The sequence below is a fragment of the Olea europaea genome, chromosome 3 (assembly GCF_002742605.1).
Source record: "Olea europaea var. sylvestris chromosome 3, O_europaea_v1, whole genome shotgun sequence".
NCBI classification, from domain to species: domain Eukaryota; kingdom Viridiplantae; phylum Streptophyta; class Magnoliopsida; order Lamiales; family Oleaceae; genus Olea; species Olea europaea.
Window position 1 is genome coordinate 9376408 of NC_036239.1, and position 25297 is coordinate 9401704.

Genomic DNA, 25297 nt, shown 5'->3' on the forward strand with positions numbered 1-25297 from the left:
CTCAAAGCCAATGACAACAACTACTGTTTCGAAGAAACCATTCAAAGATATTTATACATAGCAAGCCAACAAGAAATCTTGTACCAAATGCTAAACAGCAAGAGTTACTTGTATCTTCTCAAGAGCAGATTCTGTGTTTTATGGAGTAGCTTTAACAAGTTTTCTATTGACATAATCAATTCAACGGCCATGCATTAATACTGGCAATCTTTACATACAATTAAGGGAGAGGAAATGAAGCTTCTATGCTTTTTCTACACCCTGTTGAAACAAGACAATCACCAGGGTCACCAGGGATGCATAGACTGAATTCGGCAACTTCTGCACCACCTTCCCAATGCCCGGGACATTCTCTGTTGACCTCTTTGTCAGCAAAGCGAGTGTTGGGGCAACTGCCAGGGTAGTGATTAATCCCTGACTCACTGTGATGAACGCATCCTTCGTCATCTTGTTCATAAACTTCACAAATTCTTCACGATCCAGTTCACCATCGAGGTTGATATCACTCTCCTACACAGAAGAAATCAAACTACAATTTACAGACGAGGATGCTTTTTATCATTGATACATAGTATTAACACAATGAGAAATAACATTCATCTTATTCGAAGTGAATGTCAATTATTTCGGCTTGTCTTTCACTCCCCAAATATCAACTGCTACCCCAGATCGACACAAAAGAAGAGCCCATTTCAACCCTACCACAGGCTATAACAACACTAGAATTATATCATTCTTCTCGTTGTCAAGATTAATCATTTAGAGCTTCAACATGTCTTCATGAAACAAAATCAGCATCCAATCCAAATCGTAGTCATCTAACTTACCTGAGAACCACATAGTTTAAACAAATAATCAATAGTCACAAATTTCCAGGGCCGCCATCCTCAATTGATTTGCCTCGTATGTTTTAACAACAAAATGTAATTAACCCAACTATAGTACACTAGACAATTATATCAATTTTGACTATGTAGTGATGCAGATAGGAGATCCAACTAAATATTGTAATAACATTTTGTTATATCATCTAGTTTTTTCAAGAAAGCATGCTTATCCATGAGAAAAACCAAACAAGCACACATGAGTTGTTAGGCAAACCGTTGAATCAACACGCTGAAGGGCGTGAACTATCTATTATATCTAAGGTACACTATTAAATCATACAAAATTGCAGAAATAACTGCATTTGATTGCATGCATTCCAATATGAGAAGTTATGACAATAATGGTGGTAGAAATACATTAAACTTCTAATGAAAAATTGGGAAGGCAGTAAAATGGGCTGTACTGCCACAGAGGACTTGGCCACTGTTGGTTTTGGACCAAACTAATACTGTTGAGACAAATTCAGCTCGGGTTATGCATTCTATAATTTAAAAAATCTACATGCATAAATGTAATTGTAACTAACAAACTATCACATTGTAATATCCCGTATGTGGTTGTCCCACGTCAGGTGCGGTGATTCCTAATTTTTGCATGAATTTGGAGATTTGCATAATTTTGGATGAACTAGAAAAAAAAGCCAGGTAGTTTCCTCTTAAAACTTCAATTGGTTCATGTCTGACAATTGGTGGTGGATGTACACAACAAATTGAATCAGAACAAGCTTTATGGATTCTAAGTGGTGTGAGTAGTTCACTGTATAGTCTTGAACCATATAATGGTATCTGGCAAAGATGTTGGGTCCTTAAATGACATAATTATAATGCTCCACATAGGGCTAATACACACAGGAGACTGCCAACTTATGAATCAGAATTCCGTACTTAAATTGTAACATAGGTACACATTTTGGACCAAGCAAGAATACAGACCCAAGTATGTAGGTCATCAACCTATAACTCTGGTTACCTCTGAGAGAGGCACTTTCATCTGTTATAAAAGTGAATTCCAAGTAATTCTGTAACTCTGTTCTAAATTGATGGATCAAGTCTCAATTCAACGGACTGAAATGGGGGGCACTTAGATCCAAATATGCTTGAGATTCTTTAAGCATTGATCGGCAAGGTACCCAATATCAAGAAAACCCTCAAGGCTATATGGTACAACTAAATCATTAAAATTTCATCAATCGATATAAAATCAAATGGATACATTATACATAGGCTTATATTAAGACAAAAGACTCTTTCAGACTTAATGGTCAAGTCATCCACAATAGAAAATTAACGGAGTTCTTAATGAACAAGCAGCAAGATTGGTGACCATGAATGTACAAGAGATCCTGCCAGATCTAACAAATGAAGGAAGGAAAAATAACTCTACCTGTCCGGATAAAAAAATGTGCCTTAGTTGTAATTAATCACCAGTAGAGCTCTTAAATTTTTATGTTAAACAAATTACACACACAAATACCTGTATCAGAAATCTTACATAAATAATTAAAAACTCTGACATACCTGCATCAGAATTTTAATTTCCTCCTTTGTGGGAGGATCAAAATGAGGCCCAGGTAAACGCTTATTAATATCACTACAACATGGAAACAGTTATATACAATAATTAGTATCCAAAAGTTCTGTGGATAGCTATTGGATATAAATAATATGCAGGTAAAGCATCTTACTTGTACACAAGTAGCACAGCAATGTAGAGCTCCTCAAATGTCATATTGGCCTTTCCAGTTTCATTCTTGAAATGATCAAAAATTTTGTCAGTTATCTTTCTAATCTGCCTTTCTTTCCATTCATTACCTGCATGAGATACAAACATGTAAAAGTATACATTAGATATAATTATTTTATTTGACTAATGGATGTTGCTGAATACAGAGTCCACATCTAGGAAATAAAATCACATATTAGTAAATCTATAAATGCATACAGAGTGTCTGGATGCGTATATTTGCTCAAGTCCAATCACGGAACAACCCAATAAATTTCCACTAGCCTCAAGCTAGTAACTTTAAATGTCAAACAGGTGATTTGCATGTATTTAAGCTGACTCAAGCGAGCTAAAATTCCCAGGTTACTTTCCGCTACTACCATGTTGTATAAACTATGAAGTGCCAAAAAAACAGAGTGAAAGTCAGCAACTTCTTTATCCAATCAAGGAACCATACATATGACACAGTTTCTAAAATAACAAGCGTTCCAATCAGAGAAAATCATTTCACCAATGCATTCAGAATCTTCTCTACAGAACACCGGAATTCCACAACATTGCTAGTACTACATATTACTGAGTAAAATTAAATTGATGTTTACATAGTTTGAGATTTATCACATGAAAATTAGCTCCTTCTGTGTAAAATTGCGAAACGAGGTTTTAACTTTACAATTATGACCCAATATGCAAACTAAATTTCAGAGCACTAATCCAATAAACAATTTAACAATAAATACAAGGAAAAAGGAAAGACAAGAAAACTAATAGTTCACCCTGCTGTAGGTTATAAAGGATTAAATTTACCAACATAAGAATATGGATGGAACATGTTTTGTTGGGAATTAGCCAAATTGGAAAGGAGAGTCTATTCAAGTTACAGTATAAGTGATACTATTTGTGTCATTCTAGATAACAGAAAGAAGTATCAGATATTGACTTAAAAAAGCCAACAGAAAAGGCTTATTTTATAGTATTTTATAGTAAATTACCAAAGTTTCCTTCAGCTATTAGAAATCAGATTCATACTTTCTCAATATTCACCTGGCTATGTCCAAGAAAATATGGCCTGCTAGCATGTGTAGTTCACACTTCAAAGTTATGTGCAAAGCATTTAAGTACGCATCACGTTTTAATTTTAAAAGACCATGAGAGACCACCCTGATGGTGATTGAAACGATCAGCTGACAAACAATTATTTCTTAATTATGCACAACATGTTTCCTAGTAATTTATTTTCCTCACATGATGTTGAACCTTTCATCATCATCTAAGTGGGGGAAATGAATGGGAGGATCTAAAAGGACAGAAAAAAAAATCTTTCTGACAAATAATTTCCTTTCCATCAGTTCCATCAGTTTTGGGAAATTAATTCCTAATAAATTCTTATATTTGCCATCAACACCTTGTTCTGCTAGTTGATTAGAAAGTTTAAAAAACCTAAGCACATTACACCCCTATAACATACCATTCCCATTGTTACTGAAATAAACAATTATTAAAAGCGCTTATTGAACAAAAAGATGCTCCCATATTAACCAATCAGCAGCATTTGGCATCTGCAATTACATATTCAAGAAGACTCACTCATCTTGCTATACTAGACTAGTGAGGTAGACCATGAATTACAGTATTGAAATGTTATTAACAAATCCAGTGATATAAATAACTTTCCCTTAAACAGTCAAACCTTGATATAATTAGACAAAATTAAATTTCATCTCCGAAACTATTCATCTTGAAATTAAAATTACACACTATAACAGTGCGTAAGAATTTGTATAAATCAAAACATAAAATCGACTAAAACACATATTTATTCACGAGATAAAAGAATGATAAATCGTTGCGGCAGCGAAAGTCAACAAAGACATACATGCCAAGACGATACAATATAAAGCAGGAAATCAAATCAAGTGTAGGTCTATAAGAATTGAAGGCGAATTTCATATAGAATAATACCTTTAAGTTTCTCGAGAATTTGTCCCATGGCTTCGGAGATTTTACGAAGAATATGCTGTTTGTTTGGTGAAGAGAGCGAGCGGGAGAGATAGAAAGAAAGCTGCCAAATGGCTCAATGAAATGGCTTCATACTATTTGACGGGGGAATCGTGTGAGTGGCTCAATCTCTGTGACTATCTAATTGGATAATATAAAACACAAGTTTGTAAGAAATATCAAACTTTATTTACCTCCGTTATTCATTGAAGTTTATCATCTCTTCACCAATGATTAGTAACCTCTAAGACCTAAAAGTAGTTTTTCAATTCGTTTGGTTAATTTTATAAAAATATTTTTTTTTACTTATAAGAACTTTTACAGAAAATTAATCTAATATATCGGGCCTGTTTGGGAGCGATTTTTTCTCCCAAAAAATTGATTTTTTGACCGTTATTTCACTATTTCAGTCATCATATTTAACTTCTTCTTTCATAGGTGGACCCCACTTTTCTTCTAATGGTCAAAAAATCAATTCTCAAAATCACTCCCAAATAGGAAATAGAAAATTACCTTCCTCCCAAAATTCTTACACAAAAAATAAAAGCAAAAGTCATATCAAATGAATCCTTAATCACTATTTGATTTAACTAAAAAAAATGATAAAATTTTAATATTTCAGGACATTTACAACTTTTCAACTACACATTGTATCGACTTCTATTAAAACTTGATTTTTTTAAAAACCGAACATTGGCTTAGTTTGAAAAAAAAAAACTAACGTAAAACCCGAGATCTCGATGTTTAAATGTCATAGTGGACTAACAAACGTTATTTTGTACTACATGAAAGGAATTAGCGTGCTTCCATAAAAAAATCGTAGGTATCAAAAATCGATTTATGTCAAAATTCAATTTAATACCAAATTGAATCTGAAACTTTGTTCTGCAGTAGCATTTGAGCAATCTGAAGTTGAAATTGCAAGTCAATTATCATATTTTCTGATTGCCGTGCACGCATTATTTTATTCTTGAACCAAGACAAGAAAATGGGGAAGCACACAACTATTTTGCTCCTTAGAAAGAGTCGAATTTGATGCCTTCAAAGCTTTTTATTAGCCTTTGTAAAGCTACTTATCCAACAAAGTCATCTAAATAGAGAGAATAACGCTATGTAACCCCGCTGAGGTTACAACTCCAGTCTAAGAAGTACTAGATGATTGGTTAAATGAAAAGTGAAATTAAATAGTCAAATAATTCTACCTATCAATTACTGCCACATTAGCGCCACCTAGACTGGGGTCCTAGTGGAGCTAAATAGCATTACTCAAATAGAAAACGTGCATTTATGAGTTCCTAGAACCTTGAAAACCAATTATTGTAACAACTTGAAGAAACATGATCAAATAAATATCCCAAAAATAGCTTAAATATTTGGTGGACTAGATAAGCTGGACCATTTGGTTGCTTAAGTTAAAAATCTGTTAGATAGACTAACACGAAATGATGTTATATTGAAGTATTTGTTTTGAACAAACTATGTGCTTGTTTGGTACAGATTTTAAGTTAATTAAAATCAATTTTTGATTGTTATTTCATTATTCCAATTGTTATTTTTTAATTCCTCTCTCACAGATATGACCTACTTTATCTCTAATGGTCAAAAAATCAATTATCAAAATCCGTGCAAAACAAGCACTATGTTTCCGTGAATGAGAAAAGTAAGATATTAGTTTCTTGCCTTGTCGTTCGGCCAATGCAAGCAAATGGTGATTTTCCCTGTTAAATAGTTTTTGGCATTGGAGAAAAATGTTATCCTTATTAATGTATTTAATTTCTTCCTCAATATGCAAAATCTATATAATGATTAATTCATATAAATTAGTAGAGTTGTCAGCATATATTTGTTAGTTTTGTATTTTCCTGACTATGTGAACATATTCATCAGAGATGAAATTACACCCTAGTGGCTAGTTGTTACTGGTAATCTATTGTTTCTTCAGAAAATATCACTATCAAATTTGTCTTTCTAGTCCAATATTTGTTGATATTTCACAATTAGTTTGCAACATTTTGAAATTTCTTTACTGGAGCTTAATTATTGCCACTTCGTCGAGCTGGTAGTGAATCAACGTCGTCGCGGAGAGGTTGCCTTGTGGATTGGAAAGGGCACAAGAGGCCTCCTCTCGTGGGGATGTGGGGTGCATAGCCTCAGTACTAAAATTTAATTTAAAGAATGTTTAGAAATTTGCACTCTTGTAAAATTTTAATAAGAAATTTGAGTACTTTAAAAATTCGTTTTTGCCATAATTTATCTTATAAATAGGGAGCCATAGTTAGGCTTTATAATTATCATAAAAAAGAGAGAGTGAGGTTAGAGTAGATATGTGTGCGATTTTCTCTTGTAAACATTTTTCATCGTAGTGAATTACTACAGTTAGGACTGTCAATGGATTGAATTTTGATCTGAATTCGATTCGAATCCAATGAAATTAATGGGAGATGAATTTAGGGTCTCAATCCGATAATCCAATTAAGATCAGAATCCGATATCCATTAAATAAGTGGAGCAAATATGGATATAGGTCGATCTGATCCGATTTATTATAATAATATAATATATTTTATATATTATATCATAATCTAGTAAACATAATTTTTTCCATTTTGAAACTTATATTATGTGTTACTCATAATTTTCAAATAATAAATAATATTAAATAATAGTATAATATTGTTAATTGAAATATTCGAAGAGATTTAATTTTTTTATTAATTAAAATAAGATAAAAATAACTATAGTAATTTGATTTATAACATCAAAAACTAATAATTAATAAGTCCAAAAATAATTTACATTGTTTAAATTGATATTATTTGTGATTATAATCTTGTTTATGCTATGATTTTTAATGAAAATAAAAAAAATAAACTAGTAATACTTAGAATTAACAATTGACTAATATTCCATATTGAAAGATCACCAAAACATTGGAAGAGTGCTGTTTAAAAAGTTAGTATTCCACATTGGAACATTACTAAAACATCCCAAGAGGAATCTCCTTTAAAAATGAGCTAAATGAGCATTACTTAGATAAAAAATTGATTTGAGTCTTTTAGTATAATAGGTGAGACCATCAAGATAGTTAAAATATTTTTTAGGCAAAAAAAAATAAAAATCATATATATATATATATATAGACACACACACACACACACACACACACACACACACACACACACACACACACACACACACACACACACACACACACACACACACACACACACACACACACACACACACACACACACACACACACACACACACACACACACACACACACACACACACACACACACACACACACACACGATAACACAGTAAATCGGATATGAATTTAACAATCAAATATCTGTTGAATTATCGGATCGGATTGGATAATATTTTTTTTAACGGATCAGATCGGATTTGAGCAGATTTGCTCCATATTCGATCAATTTACAGCCCTAACTGCAACAGTGAGAGAGGACGTAATCTCACATTGATACTAATCTCTATAAATATTGCATATTTATTTTTCTTTCTTTCAATTGATTGCTCTCCATGAAATAGAATTAGGGTTCAAAATTCTCGACAATAACTTCCCGTATATCTTTATAACTAGAACATTGACAAGTCATATATTTGTTATGCTTATTAATAATCATTTTCTCTGGTATTTTTTTATTTTTTTTATTTTTTGCCTGTGTTACCATGATTTGTTTGCAATATTATGAAATTTAAAATCATATTACGAAAATTCTTTATAGATAACTTGCCATATATCTTTATAACTGGAGGCTTGAGGAGTCGTATATTCTTTAAGAGCATTGATCTGCATTTCTTTTTTATTTGCAAAACCTGCCAATGATGTGTGCATAGATGAGTGAACAACCATCAGTTGAGAAGCATGTCCTGCATTTCTCAACTTCTGTAAATAATGAAATTGATATGAATTACATTTTTTAAATTGTAATTGACACCATTGGATGGAGAATCATGTAAGCAATCCTTCATGTCATTGTTGATGAGAGCATAATGATTTCTCTTGAGTACATTTCTTACAAAATAAGTTGTTCTTATATTTAAAGAACTATTTGATTCAAATTATCTTTTTCCTGATATCTATATAAAATTTTAGATTTTAGCTATTCCGTTATTATTATGTATTTGGACGTGTTTATTGATTAACTTGATTATGTTTTTATTGCAATATCATACAGCGCTTTAAAAGGTGAATTTAGGCGTGGGGAAAACATAAGAGGAAGATGGGAAATGTTGAGAATCATAAATCCAAATTCTTTTCCATTGAGAACAATCAATTCAAAGAAAGAAAAATAAATACTTAAGAACATGCAAGACTTATAGAGTTTCCTCTTAGCGTGAGGTCCTCTGCTACCGTTGCATTAATTCATTATGATGTAAAAATATTTACAAGAGAAATTGTACTCCTATCTTCTCTAGCTACTCTTTATCTCCTATTTGATGATAATAAAAAGGCGCAAGGATGGCTCCCTATTTATAAGATAAATTAAGGCAAAATCAAATTTTACCAGAATGCAAATTTCTAAACAGTCCATAATAAAATTTCGGTTAGGGGGCTTTGCGCCGCTGGCACCCTCTGGGAGGGGGACCTCCTGCCCCTCTCCAACCTGCACAGGGATCTCACCACGGAGGTTGATTTGCGACCAGCTTCGCAAAGTAACTATAATTAGGATTGAAAATAATTAGACTCTACAACTTAACATGACAAAGATAATCATCTCAATTTTGATCACCTAATGTGGGCCCAAGTGACAAAAGGTGCACGCCAAATAGAAAAACATCTCATAATGTCTAGGCTCGTAAGGCTCGACCTTCCTGGCTTGCTAAGGAACTTTTTAGAATCTTGATGTTAGGTTGAAAAAGTGCACATTACTGGTAACTAACCACATCCTGCATCCTGATCGTTTGGCAATCACAGCAATTGTGTGAATAACCTTTTACTATCAAATGATTGGTTGCCTTATGCCTCCCAAAATTATAGGGACCCCACTTGTAATTTCCGTTGGGGCATCTCTTAGGAAGAACATTATTACAAAACTGTAGTTTAGGTGTCCCGAATTACAATTTTTTGGACATTTACATATCTCCGCTCTTGTTAGCAAACAAGAAAATGTCATTACATTTGAAATGACTTCTTTTCATTTGCTAGATAAGAACTAACGTGCCGAAATGTAGTGGGGAGACAACATATCTCGATTTATCTTAATATGGCTCTACAATATATGAGACTTAATAAGTCCTTGTTTGATGACCTTTACGATCCAAAAATAAAGTTTTGAACAATAAATTTTTGGAAAATTGTGTGACTAAAAAATAAGAAATAATTTTTGATTTACGAGTAAAATATTTTATTGTGTAATTGAAAATGAGTATACAGAAAAAATCTGATACCAAGATTTATATTTTGACCAGTTTTTTCATTTGTACAGAGGAAGGGTTCACAGAATTCCTCTAGAGTATTCACACGGGTGGGCTCTATGCGAGTAAAATATTGCGAAAAAACCCACCCCTCCCCCATTGTGTGTGTTTCGGAGGGTTTTTGTACACACAGTACATTCCTTTTTTGATGCTCTATCATTCCCATAGAAAGAATAGGGGAGCGGATAGGAAATTGTATTAATTTAAATATCTGTATTATGTGTTACACATTAGAGTGGTGGAGTAATTACTAATGGGTTTATCTTTGCATTTATTCATCAAATTGAGCCCCAAAACAAGGGAAACATAAATAAAAAACAAGAAGAGTACAACAATCCTAGGTGTAATATTTTGACGGCTTATTTCGTCAAGAAAACTGAAAGTTAAAAGGGTGAAATGGATCTTTACTATATTTCATGTATACTAGTCATCATTCGACTTGTAAAATATTTTTTTGTAAGTTCGTGATCACTTTCACAATAATACCTTCCTCAAAGTACGTTAAATGTGTTTCTTGGACATGGGTTCAAACCCCATGTTACTATCTTTATAGGTTCATCGTTCCACTATTATACCAACCCCTCTCAGTGTTTTTTGTTTTTGTTTTTGTTTTTTTTTAGGGGCATATGAAGTCATTAATGTTGACTTGTTATGAATGTGGATGGGTTCGTATTATAAAAATTAGACATTTGCTGTTTATATTTAAAATAAGTAACCCCAAACATGCCCTATGCCCTAGGTCCTAAAAGAACTTTATATGTTAACTCTTTCAACTCGACGTTTAATTGAGGACTAATTTTTTATATTGCAACAAAATCAAGTAGAGTTGATCTCCTGCTCACAATGGGTAGGATATATAATGCTTCTTGCTGATATGGTAACGTGTAGCGTTGTCACATCAATTGATTTTTTTTTTAAATTTTATCCCAAACCACACGTTGTCACATCAATGATGAGCAGTATAATGTGGGCAAAAGATCGATTCTACAAAACAAAGTCAGCAATACCAATATTGTTTTTGTAATTCTAATATTAGTTGCACTACATATACAGAAACCGGTTTGCCAAAGAACTTACAATCACACACAGTTCATGGGATGGGTGGTTATATATTTTTAATATAAAACTCACATGGAACCCACCTCATTTGAGTTTTTTGTTGTCTTCTGTGGGAAAAATATTTTTCTTCTAATATTACTACGAGTTAAATGTTTGAACGACCATTGAACTTTGCTATATATAATGATTTACTCACCATACTTCAAAACATTTCCCAATGGCCAATCAACTTTATCCAGTCCAACTCCATTGGCCATTGGATAGAATCTGTTATTGAATTTGCCTACGTGGTTCACGGTAATCTGATGTGGCATGTTAATTGTTAAGTTGTTTACCACGTAAACTCCATGTCAATAGAGGCAAATACGCCTTTGCCTTGATTTACAAATTAAAAAGCAAAATCTTTCACCTCTTTCCCAAGCACGTTTCTTCATCCCAAAAAATCACCTCTTTCCCAAGCACGTTTCTTCATCCCAAAAAACTACCCCCAAATTGGATCAATGCCTTTGAAAACTGACAATGATAATTACTTCAACACTTGTTGCATAAATATGCTGGCCGAATAAATATTGTACATCTATTTCGGTATCATATGTCTTAGTATTATTATTATTTTGTTATTGTGCTCGAGAGGGATTTTCAAATGCCACAAAATGGAGAAACATCAGTCGCGCTATTATTGACCCCGAATGTGCAGTTAATGATGATGCATTTAAGTATTTCATACATGCACAAGCTATATCATCTGGTATTCTTGCATGGCAGCATCATTGATGATAGTTTGTAGCATAGAAGGTGCAACATTGGCAGTAAATCAAGATTTTCTAGGACGAAGAAACGTGTTTTGGAAAAGAGGTGAGAGATTTTGCCTTTTAATTTGTAAATCAAGGCAAAGGCATATTTGGTTGCTTTTGATACGAGTTCATGTGGCAAATAACTTAACATTTAACATGATAAATCGGATTACCTGATCTACGTAGGCAAATTCAATAAAGGATTTTATTTGGTGGACAATGGAGTTAGACGAAGTAAAGTTGATTGACCATTGAAATTTTTTTTTTGAAGTAGAATGAGTAAGCTGTGACATATAGTAAAGTACTAAAGTTCAATGCCATTCAAACATTTAACTCAATATTACTACCTTGGGTTGGATTGGGTTAGGGTGGGGATAAAGTTGAAAGGGAAATGGTAGACAAGAGAATAATTGGTCAGTGCGAAATCAAGGTGCAGTATAGTACCATTCAGTGTTCAGAAAATACGAAGATCGTGACTGGGCCCCATTATATGAGGATTTCAGTAACCAACTTCCCACCTTTGCCAATCACGTTTGGCCAAGCTTAAAAGTTTCTTATAAATAAAATTCTTAATACTTCTCAAAATAGTGATTCGCAAACAGAAACCATGCTTATCTTTCACTTCCCCTAACCCCAAACAAACCAACCAACTATTCCTTTATTTGCTACCAATACCATTTTCTCTTCTTTTCTGATCCCACCAATCCTTACTACTCAACATATTCATTTCCATGGAATTCTACTTTTTTCTTCCATAATCACTTTTTTTATGTGGGTTTCATATATCTTCTACTGTTACTAAATTTGAAGCATAACTAATAATTTCTTGGAAAAGCCCACCTTGTAGATTTGTCTTGAGACCAAGGTTAGAGTTTTGCAGATTCTCTGTTTGTATTCTTATTTATTAGTCCTTGTACTATTTTCTTACAGCTTTTTGTTTGTTTCTTTAAAGTACAAAGATAGGGACAGGAACCCCAAAATACAGGAGACAAGAAAACAATTTTAATCTGGTGAATGCCAAAAACATGTATGAAGAAAGTGATTGTTTTGATCCAAGCAATCTGCAGCAGCAAGAAGGGTTGATTCAAACTGAGGATGGATTCTCACAAAGCCATTTACAAAATTGCAACAATCCAAGTTTTTCTATGGAAGAACACTCAAATTACCGTCAAAATCATCAGCAAGATGTTGCTGCAGTCTTGGAGATGGAGCTCCAACAGCAAATTATGCAGCATGGAGAGTCTCATTTGATGCAAGAAATTGTGCATGATTCAAACTGGCAAGAAATGAATACTTTTAATGGAAATATGAATCAGTATTCAATGCCAGAAACTCCTTATCCCACTACACCTGATTTGCTCAATATGTTTACTTTGCCTAGATGCTCACCATCCAGTGCTAATTTGCTTCCTAATTCATCCATTTCCTTCTCAAACTCAGCACAGAAATCTCCCAATTTCTTGGCTTCCCTTGGCCTCTTAGGGGATCTTAATCCAGTCGGTGGTGCATCGGCCTCGGCAAGTGTTGTCTATGACCCTCTATTGCCTTTGAATCTTCCACCACAGCCTCCTTTGCTGAGGGAGTTGTTTCACTCTTTACCCCATGGAGGTTATGCATTGGGAGGGTCAGGGACTAGTGGATCCTTGTTTCCTGGTATGGTAGGTGAGAGAGATGTTAATGGTGGGGATGGGAGGCACTTTGATTTTGACTTCAGTGGAGATATGAATTGCATTGGTAAAAATAGGGCTGGAAAGGATACTAAACATTTTGCCACTGAGAGGCACAGGAGAGTTCTTTTCAGTGACAAGTACAAAGATTTGAGGAGCTTGGTTCCCAACCCCACCAAGGTAAAACTTCTCTTCATATTTAGACGCCTACAGTTGTTGAAATTCTGTGTTTATATATAGGTATCATATTAAGAAAATTCACTTTTAGCAGCCAAAGAAGTGATTTTTAGGCATCGATCGAGATGCTTTTCAAGACGAAAATTTTCTCGTTACAAGTGAAATTTCTTGTACAATGATCTTTAGATTTGAGGGTTTTATTGCACTGGCTTTTGTTCATGTACAAATATGCAATCTTGTTCATTTACTTTTTGCAAGTTAATTCACTTTTAGCAGCCAAAGAAGTGATTTTTAGGCATCGATCGAGATGCTTTTCAAGATGAAAATTTTCTCGTTACAAGTGAAATTTCTTGTACAATGATCTTTAGATTTGAGGGTTTTATTGCACTGGCTTTTGTTCATGTACAAATATGCAATCTTGTTCATTTACTTTTTGCAAGTGTTTTTTATATTTTGACATTTTTGTGAGAAAAATCTAAGAATGATAGAGCCTCAATCGTGGGAGACGCTATTAACTACATAAACGAGCTTAAGAGGACAGTGACTGAGCTAAAAGTGTTGGTGGAGAAGAAGAGATCTACTAAGGAGAGGCTGAAAAGGGCCAAAAGACAAGATGATAGCATAGAGGGAAATATTGACACAAAGTCTTTAGATGATATGGGGCAGCCCTATAATGATTCATCCTTAAGAAGCTCGTGGCTTCATAGGAAATCGAAGAACACAGAGGTCGATGTGCGCATTGTGGACGATGAAGTTACTGTCAAGCTTGTTCAGCAGAAGAGAATTAATTGCCTACTCTTTGTATCAAAGGTTCTTGATGAGCTTCAGCTTGATCTTCATCATGTTGCCGGAGGCCTAATTGGTGATTACTATAGCTTTTTGTTCAACTCTAAGGTATTTTTAATCAAACTTTCATCCCAATTTATCTTATGATGATGAAGTTATTAAATACTCGGTACGACTCAATGTCGTTATACAGATCTGTGAAGGTTCAACTGTGTACGCGAGTGCAATAGCTAACAAGCTTATCGAAGTCGTGGACAAGCAGTATGCAGCAATTCCACCAACTAGTAGCTATTAGGTATGTGTACATGTAAGAGTTTTTATCTAAATTAGTGTGGAGAATAACAATTAATTAATGACTGAAGTTGGGAATTAAGCTTTATTTGACTGGTATAGACAGCAGAAGATTCATCTGAATAGTAAGTTGCAGTTTTACTACAGTAGTAGATCAGATAATAAGTTAGTTTCAAACATATATGTACAGTTACTTAATATGGGCATGCAAAAAGTACATTAATACTCAGACTTGCAGACCTAAATTTATGTCTTCAGTTAACTGCAGTCCAAGTTTCCCAGACATACATAAAAAATAAGGTTAATCAAATATGTTAATTTGAATCTCTTTTTGACAGATAACATTAGTATAAACGGCAAAATCTTATGCAACTTTTACGAAATCACTTAATGTTAAATAGTTTACTAACGGCTTTACCATCCAACTTTAACTCATGTGAAAGTCATGTGATTTTGAGGTTCGTCATCGAACGAAATAAACTAAACATTTCAGTTTCCCTAAGATGCTATGTTAATTGCAGTTTAACCTGGCTATCATAATATTAATGGCATTAATGAAATTGCAATATTCAATTGCGTTATAAGGGTAAATTTCAAGTGGTTAAAACTTAAAATACAACAACAACAACAACAACAACAACAATAATAATAATAATAATAAAGTGTTAATTTCTTTCTGTTTGCAGATTAAAATTGTTCATTGGAGGAGGATCGAAGTTGGATAAAGACTGATGACTACAAATTATGCATCATTTTTCTGGTGAATATTAGGCAGTAGAGAAGATGTGGGTCGTGACAGACATCCATTTACAATATGCTGATTAACTCACTGAATAGTGATACATATTATATATGTAATAAATCTCTATATTTCTATGGCCAAATTAAAAATGAATACATGCTCAAGCAATATATATAGATATATTGTTTGAATACCATTTTAATTACCTCATACATGTATGTATGTACAAGGACGGAGCCAGCACTCAACAAGCCATGGCGGCTGTCCATATGTGTTGGCTTCATTGGAATTTTTTTTCCCCCATATATTGGATGGTTGTCGAGCTGTCGTCTGCATTCACCTAGATCTAGCCTAGTTCCTCAAATTCCAGGATCCGAGTGTGTGTGTGAGAGAGGATAAATAAAGGTTAAGTGGATTTCTAATTAATTGATTGTACAATTTTATAGAGACTTCCATCATATTATGATAATACGTGTTGGACGTCTACGAGGTTAAGTGCAGTTAAACACTACTTATATTTTGATCGATAATTGATTAATTCACAAGCATTAAACAAATGTAGACAACGTTTATTCTATCAAGATTGTGCTGTCAACCGAAGTGTATCTAAACAATTCTTTAGCAATGTGCTACCCCTCTACATAGTGTTCTCGACAATTTCACATGTCTAGTTAGATCCCAATTTAAGTAATTTTGAAATAAGACCAATTGCTGAAATTAGTTAATGACACGACCTTTTGAAACACTCTTGCGAGTTCGACTCGTGACGTGTGCACATGATGAATGTCAATAAAATGCTGGATCAATCATCAAAATTGAATGTCATTTGCTAGACAAATGAACTAAATATGTCATGTGATTGTAGCTCTATAATCGACACGTTCTTCAAACTTGTTAAACTTATTGCTAATTAATTGATAAAAATACATTTAAAACTATGAACAATGCTACAAGTATAGGAGAGTTGTACAGATTTTTTTCACAGACGCCAAGTGTCAATACTGTATTGGTTTGTTTTTCATCTATGTTTTTCCATCATCAAATCCAATAATGCCACCTCTCTGCCCTTAAAACTCCCCCGTACTTAACCTTTTCCTAAAAGCTATAGGAGTTTATACACTGGCGAGGGAGGAGGCCTTGGGGTCCCAGGCCCCCACGTTTTCTAGAAAAAAGAAAAAAAAAAAAAGAAGAAGAAGAATTATTTGTATATGTAATAAAATTTGGGAGAAATTCCTTTATCCCTTAATCTGTAACGAGATTCATATTTATAAATCATAAAATAAAGCTATATATTTGTATGGACGAATTATTGAAAAGGTGGGGCCGCCAAGGAGGCTATTTCTCTACAAAACATTCATGAATATCCGGGTAGGGTGCATGGCTTGGTTCAAATTGTAACTTTTAATATTTTTAATTTTTTTTTTTTTTTTACAAATTTGAAAATCCGTACCCTCAGAAATGTATGAAAAATGTAGGAAATTGGTTTAAAAAGAAAATTTGGTTTAAGTATAAAAGTGGAAAAAAGTGACTTTCGTGTCAAATTCGATCAAATATTCGAACTTGATCTGATAGTCAAATTATAAATGTAGATAGACTTTGCTCTACTCGTCGAGTAGGTTATCCTGGTATATTTGGAAACTCAAAATCAATTTCGGATGAATAAGAAATCGCGGTTCAAAGTTGAAAGAAAAATAGAGGAAAAACTGGCCTGAATTTTGCCTAACTCCGTCGCTCGTATATCGCTCGAGCAACGGTGACGCCGGGTAGGATAGTGATTATCCTATTGGCTTGTTGTAGCAGATGATTCGCAAGAAAAGAACGATAAAAAACGCCCAAAAAAAATAGAGAAAATACTCGGAATTCAACTCAATATTATTAATAATGCAGCATGCTGAAAACTAACCCACAAGCCGGGTCAAATAGCTGCGAAATACGAAATTATGGGAAAATTACCAAAAATGGCAAAATTCCAAAATTATACCAAAATAAAATATTAAGTAAAAGAAGTAAGTTGCCAAAAATTTGGTTTAATTCGAGTTCTCTAACATATAGAAAAAAGGAAACTAAATATTACCATAAATAGTAAAAAAAATAACCTAAAATTGAATTTTGGAAAGGAAAACAGTAAATTTTGGGCTTGAAATTGACGTCCACCGAGCAAAGTTGGGTGGCCACGACGTGCGCGCCGAAGAGAGCTTTCCGGATTGGGGTTATAATAGCGATTCCGATAACCGTGGCCAAAGTTATGACCAAATTATCAAAGACGCGTCAAATTCCCCCAATTAAGGAAATAATGGTGATTCACTTTCCATCTTTGCGCCGATCCGCCATCGCATGGTATCTCAGGGCTATCATCGTGCTATCTGACAAATCAGTATCACTCGACTCGGATCCTCCTGCATCAAACGGGGTTATCGCTCGAGTGACAGGAGGGCGAAAGACTTCTGTTAAAATTTTGACACTAGCGCTCGAGCTTGAGGTCAACAACAGGCGAGCGACAGCAAGTGATGCTTTTGTTCATAAGGTTGCGAGGTTTCATATTCAACACTTCCCCCACAATCCCTCATTTTCTATAAATAAGATTCTTTGAAAGTCTATAATGCATCTCATATCACTTTTGCATTGAGCATTGCATCAAATCTCTTGCAAAAGCTCTCCAAAAATCATTTCATATATTTTTCCTTGTAGAGAGGATAAATTTCGTTCGAGTTCGTTGTTGCTTATGGTTTGAAGTGTTTCTACTGCAAGTTGAATCCGTTGTATCTTGGGAGACAAATGCCTTGAATTGTTAGAACCATTGTGGGGTAATTTTATCTTAAGGAGAAAATGTAATCACTTGCCTCAGATCGTTTTCCTCCATTTTGCTTAATTTCTTCTTGTTTTCTACTTCCATAAAGTTTAATTACGCTCCTACGATTTAAACTTTTTAACTTTGTCTTTGTTTGTTCATTACTAAACCACTCTTTTACCACCTTATTCTGGAATGCAACATTTATGTTGAAAGACCGATACCCTGTAGAGGCAAAGTTATGGTTTGTTTTGTTGTTCCTTCGGGGGTCCCGTCCACACGTCGTAAAAGGGAGGTCCATAGGAAGGAGAACTGCATCCCGAAAATCTGACTCAAATGCGTATAAGCTATGAATACATTTGGATTTACCTGAATGGTGAATTAGGGAGGAGGCCACTACTCTTAAGGATTAATCAGACAAAGTTTGGACATTTGAGTCATAAAAAGAAAAAAAGAAAAAAAAAAAGATATGATATTGATGAAAGTTTTTGTGATGTTGATGACAGAAAATGATGTGGCACCTTTTGATCTTCTTTAATGAATTGAACAATTAGTTTGCATGCAGGAAGAAGAAGAAGAAGAAACAATGAATCTAGTTAATCGCTAGAAAAAGAGGAATATGCGATGGTCGAAGACTCGGATACTTAAGTTAGGAAAGTCAAAATAAGTTTGAGATTATACATGTTATTGAGATTAATGTGATTAGCATACCGTGGGTATTAGAGGAGGTGACATAGCGTGTAATTTCAAAACCTGAAGACAAGGCTATTAATTAGGACAGGATAGGTAAACAAGATCGACAAAAAATCAGTCAAAATTTCATATATATTGACATTTTACGACTGCTAATATTAGACTTTTCAACCTCATAGAAGGAAAAGAACTTAAATCAAAATACTTAATAGCGTTACGATACAATTATACAAAACTTCTAGCGTGAGCACAGGCAATGAAACCATAAAAAGTTAAGTAAAATCAAATCCACTAAATAATTTGATTTATGGATAGCATGAAGTGCCAATGAAGTCCTGCATGAAATTGACCCAATAGACTAAGGATTTTTTCAATAATGATGACCTCCACAGAGTTGTGATCCCTCATGACAGATGATCTCTTGAAATTGGAATAAGTTCGATAGTAAAACATGAAATCTTGATAATATTCTCTATTTAGTGAATGGAGAATCTGCTTTATAATTGTCTCCCAATCGTTGTGACAATGGTGGCCAATTTATTCGTATAATCGCCTCAAAAGTGATGTCATCACTATGTCAATTGTGGTTTAGCCATCCTCGGCAAAACAACTATCCTTTGACGCCTTTTATTGAACACCCGACACATTTTGTCTTTACCATGTCAACGTAAAATCATTTCCACTTGTCATTATAGATTATAAATGAGACTACTACCTTAGGTCGTCTTCCTCACACCTCTCACGTCTAATCATGGGCGGACCCAAGGGGGTCCTTGGGGGTCATGTGACCCCCCAATTTCTGGGATTTATTTTTATTTATTTATTTATTTATTTTTCTGGGATGGACGGATAAGTCATGTTTGGTATAAATTGAAATCTAAATTTTAATATAATTCAAAATTAACAATTGATTTTAATAATTTATTTTGTAGAATCCTTAACTTTTTAATTTTTATCAAAATATAATAAAAATCTAATTTTAACTTCCGCCAAATAGGGGCAAAATTAAAATAAATTTGAATTTTTTTCTCTTTTCGGTTACTCTATCTCACGTTCTCCCTCGCACCTTTTATCAAAACCCTAACCATTCTAACTTTTTAAAATTTGTTTATAATTCTTTTACAAATTATCACATCTGCTATATATTTTCACTTTTCAATCAAATTTTCAATTAATTAGAACCTAAATTTGCATTTTCTCCTATCCTATTTGTGTACATAGAATATGTCTAAATTGATTATATACAATTTAACTTATATTTAACGAATTGTATTTATTTGATTGAAAATTAATTATATGTTTTTCCTTTCAATCACTTGAATTGATTGTTTGTATTAAATACAATATAATTTTTTTAAACATAAATATGCATATTCTTGTGATGAACAAAATATTAATAAAATGACCGTTCGAAATCAAATGAAAGAAAATGAGGAGCAAAATATTAATGAAAAAATGTTTTTTAAATGTAAATATGCATTTTCTCGTTGTGCCCCCTAACCAAAATTTTCTACATCCGCCCCTTGTGTCTAATTAGTAGAAAGATGGCCTTCTCAATCTCGATATCCATTATATAGTGTAAAGAAACAATGCTAACCTAATAAATGAATTGTTTCGCGCGGATTCGTCGCTAACAATTAAAAGGGATCAGACGATTGTGTAAGGGACAAACCTCTTGAGACAAAGTCTCAAAAAGGGGTGTTCTTTTATTGGCAATGACTTTACAATTGGAAATTAAAAACAGAATGCCTCCAGGGGGCGCAAGCACACGAGTTACTGAAAAAAGTGTTTAAATTTAAGTTAAGGAATTTAAAATTACATGTTCTCTGTTCGAGAGTTTTTGATTCGGTTTCTTTGCTCTATGTCTTTCCTTCCTTTAATACTCCCTGGATGATCTCTTTGTGATTAACCGCCTAAAAATTGCTGGATTGTTCTATAACTGCCCACTTTCCTCGTAATGGCCAACTTGTCATGGAACTGCCTTTTTTAACTGCTGCCATTACTCTTCGTCGTTTAACCGTTTTCGATTGAATTCCTTGAATCGTGGAACGTGATAGGGATGCTTTAATAATTGCTTTGATAACTGCACTTCTTGATAACTACAACACTTTATGTTTGCTAAGACCTTGGGCGACTCGAAGGTTTGGACGAGAATAGAGTAACAGCTCTTGGTGACTGCATGACACTCCATTCGCTCAGATTCTGGGCGACTTGCAAACTTGGGCGATGGTGTTACCGCATTCTTGGGCCTCCCTATTTGGGCCTTCATCTTGAATTGTTTGATTGAGCTTCGTTCTTTGGGCTATCTGATTTGGGGATCCTCCAATTGGGCTTCATTCCTTGGGCCGTTCGATTTGGGCTGAATTTTTATCTGTCAACAATTACCCCCCAATATGGCAGAATTAATACCAATTATTAAATTTTGCCATATTCACTTTATGTTTCCAGCAACATTCGAAATTTCCAAGAATTTCAATCATTGTTTCCTTCCATAGCTTGAAAAGGTGCGACGTTTTGCAAACCCTTATAACCCCCAAACACGCCATTTCACTGCATCATTAAATCATGCCTCACTTTTTCGCGTTTCTCTCCCACGATTTACTATTCATCTTTTTGCTTCCCTGCTATGTAACTCTGAAAAAAAAAACTCTGTTTCATCCCTAATGGCTACTTCACAATCTCAATCTGGCGACTCCTTTAGTTTTGATGACTTTCAAAAACTTTTGAGTCGTCCATAAATAACTCCGAGCTTTCTCGTGCCCGCCAATGTCGAACTCAATGAGTTCTACCTAGGTCCTTTCTTCAACAATGCAGAGGCAGTCGAACAGGCGACTGTGGGCCAGCTGTTTCCTTGTACTCAAGGCCCTCCATTTCTAAACTCTTTGCCGCTGGGGCCACTTCGCGAAAGAGGTATTCGCACTTGGCCCAAATCTGATGTAGTTTTCCGTAGGTGGCATGCTCGTCTTGTGGGCCATGGTCCTACTAAGGCACTTTTTGATAATGCTAGATTTCTGATTTGTTAGAAATCTCTATTCAACCCCCTACTTTTGATTCAGCACTTTTTTCGATTGCTTTGAGTTTTTGGTCTTCTGAGTATAATACCTTTATTTTCCCTCTTGGCCCCATGTCTATTACTTTAAGGGATGTTAGGGCCCTAGTGAATCTACCATCTTTGGGCGATACCATTTTTCCTGGTATCTTGGTTTCTGGTGGCGCCCCAAAGTTTGGTAAAAACTACACCGAGTCTTATTCAAGCTTGTAAACCCTTCATAACCATTCGAGCGCTGAGCCTTCCCATACTGAGCGAGTGGCATTTCTTCTGGTTTGGCTTTGTAAATATGTTTTGTGTGTGCCAAGCATAAAGTCTTCCCTGAGTTATTTACCCATAGCGCACGAATTGGCGGGTGGCACGCCTTTGAATTTATGTTCTTTCTTTTTGGCTGCCCTTTATAGAGGCATGGCCTCTCTTCAAACTCAATTGAAGAATGGTGCATCTCCCACTGGTAGTGGACCTCTTTGGTTCACTCAACTGTGGTTGAGATCCTATTTTCCATTGCTTGGTGCTCCATCAATTTCTCGTTCTTCTGCTAGCTGCTATGGGCTAGCCATTGAGCCCTTGGCTCCTGTAAATATGTCTAGAAGGGACATTTTTTCATTCTTTTATTCTTTGGATTCAATCCCTTCCTTTTTTCATTTTTCTCCTTTTTTGACTCCAAACTATGTGCATCCCCCCTCTACTATAGACAGCGCGAGCACCTTTCTGCTCATTTGGATCCATTTTTTAACCGGGAGGGAGTTATTTCATGATATTTTAACTGGGACCAATGCCAAGGCAGGGGTAGAAATTTATGCTCCCCAATTTTTGCTCGCCAACTTGGTTTTGGCCCAACTTGGCCTGTTCCTCCTTGCTATTCAAGGAACTTGATTGATCGCTTCCATATTATTAATAAGGTGGAGGCAGAGGCTATAAATGCTCGCAATCTTCTTTTAACAAGCTATTTTTCGTTAGCCCCCTTCAATTCTAGCCACGCCATCCATATAAAGTCTTCCCTGAGTTATTTACCCATAGCGCACGAATTGGCGGGTGGCACGCCTTTGAATTTATGTTCTTTCTTTTTGGCTGCCCTTTATAGAGGCATGGCTTCTCTTCAAACTCAATTGAAGAATGGTGCATCTCCCACTGGTAGTGGACCTCTTTGGTTCACTCAACTGTGGTTGAGATCCTATTTTCCATTGCTTGGTGCTCCATCAATTTCTCGTTCTTCTGCTAGCTGCTATGGGCTAGCCATTGAGCCCTTGGCTCCTGTAAATATGTCTAGAAGGGACATTTTTTCATTCTTTTATTCTTTGGATTCAATCCCTTCCTTTTTTCATTTTTCTCCTTTTTTGACTCCAAACTATGTGCATCCCCCCTCTACTATAGACAGCGCGAGCACCTTTCTGCTCATTTGGATCCATTTTTTAACCGGGAGGGAGTTATTTCATGATATTTTAACTGGGACCAATGCCAAGGCAGGGGTAGAAATTTATGCTCCCCAATTTTTGCTCGCCAACTTGGTTTTGGCCCAACTTGGCCTGTTCCTCCTTGCTATTCAAGGAACTTGATTGATCGCTTCCATATTATTAATAAGGTGGAGGCAGAGGCTATAAATGCTCGCAATCTTCTTTTAACAAGCTATTTTTCGTTAGCCCCCTTCAATTCTAGCCACGCCATCCATCCCCTTTTTGAACAGCTCTGGCCGTCAGTGAAGCGCAGATTGTTTGCGACTGATGCCAATCGTGCCTTTCATTCACTGGACCAGCCGAGCATTTCTTCCCCTTCTCCTGTTTTAGTCACTCCTTTGTCTATCCGGAGTCCTTCTCCTCCTCGTCGCACTAAACAGTCTGCTCATCCATCTTCTTCTCTCCCTGCCAAACCTACTGCAGCCAAGAGTGCCCCAAGCCGCAAACGGCCAGCCTCAGTATCTCCCATCCTGGAGGATGATATTGATGATGATGATGATACCCCTCTTATCATCAGGAGGAAGGTAATTAAATTGGTTTACTCACAAGCATACTTTTCCCTACTTGAAACTTTTCTGTGTGCTGATGATTTATTTGGACTTCTCAGAAAAGTTCAGTCTCTCCTTTAAAGGCTTTGGCATCGGCAGCTCCTGCTCCATCATCCTCCGCTGAGGCTGTTTCATCCAAACCAGTTGATGAAGGGACTACGCTTAAAGAGACATCTTCAATCCCAAAATCCTCATCATAACCAATGGATGAGCCACCTTCTTCTCAGGGCGTCAACCCCCCAAACATCGAAACAGAAGGTAATTCAGTTTTTTGATGCTTTACCTTTGCTTATGCTATTTGGTTTCTGATTTGTTGCTTTTGAGTTTTACAGATGCTCCTATGAGTCTACCCGTTGTGACAACATCTTCTCGCTCAGACAAGGGGAAGTCCTCACGAATGGTGGAGCCACAGGTGGCAGACTTGGTTGAGGATATGCCATCTTCCACGATTATTGATGAGGTAATCTTTGCTTTACTTTTATTTCCATCTTGTTCGTTGTAGCTAGAATCTTCAATATTGACAATTTTCTTTGCAGGATGTTGACAAGATTGTGCGTTCCATCCAAGACTTGTTCGCTTCCTGGGGGCAAGTCAAGACATCTCGCCCTGCTCCATCTGGTCGTCCTGCTACTTTTTCAGAGGAAGACTTGAAGTTCCTCAAGCAGCCGATTTTTGAGTACGTGTCTTTCATGGATATAGACGTTGGTAAGGCTAGTACTGCCAGCCACAAGGATAAGTTTGAGCATTTGAATGCAAAGTTGGAGCAAGCACTGACACTTCCGTCGCTCAATCTTTTTGTCGATTTTAAAGCGACGTTGAAAGTTATCCATTCCGAGGTCCTCTCCTTGCTGGCCAAGAATGCTGAACTAAAGGCCAAAAGTACTCAATATCTTCACGCCGTATCTGAAAAAGAGTCTTTGCGTCTGGAGATCAACAAGGCTGAGGACGAGTTGAAAGAAATCTCTTCCGAAATCATGATTGAAGACTCTTTGATGGTTAGTCTGGCTACTCAGATGAAGGAACTTCAAGCCAAAATGGACGACTACAAGGCGAGAATAGCTGCTAAAAAGCGCAACGCCTCCCAAGGAATTGAGCGAACTAAGTCTTTGGTCGAGCAGTACAAAAAGTTGGAAGTTGATGATGATGTCGTGGCTGAATTGAACATCACTTCCGCTCGGCAGAACGAGGATTGGAAA

At 35.4% G+C, this 25297-nt stretch overlaps 2 protein-coding genes across 2 annotated transcripts; one reads left to right on the forward strand and one right to left on the reverse strand.

Moving 5' to 3' along the window:
- Positions 1–26: 26 nt before the first annotated feature.
- Positions 27–4747, reverse strand: LOC111385414. The gene is made up of 4 exons (XM_023009800.1): positions 4573–4747; positions 2573–2699; positions 2406–2478; positions 27–510 (listed from the first exon to the last, which is right to left on the reverse strand). The coding sequence occupies exons 1-4, from the start codon at positions 4598–4600 to the stop codon at positions 244–246; spliced, it is 495 nt and encodes a 164-aa protein (XP_022865568.1). The 5' UTR covers positions 4601–4747; the 3' UTR covers positions 27–243.
- A 7758-nt stretch (positions 4748–12505) lies between these two features.
- LOC111385430 (transcription factor bHLH91-like) lies at positions 12506–15779 on the forward strand. Its single transcript, XM_023009818.1, has 5 exons — positions 12506–12771; positions 12859–13753; positions 14231–14644; positions 14730–14831; positions 15514–15779. The coding sequence occupies exons 2-4, from the start codon at positions 12932–12934 to the stop codon at positions 14829–14831; spliced, it is 1338 nt and encodes a 445-aa protein (XP_022865586.1). The 5' UTR covers positions 12506–12771; positions 12859–12931; the 3' UTR covers positions 15514–15779.
- The last annotated feature ends 9518 nt before the right edge of the window (positions 15780–25297 follow it).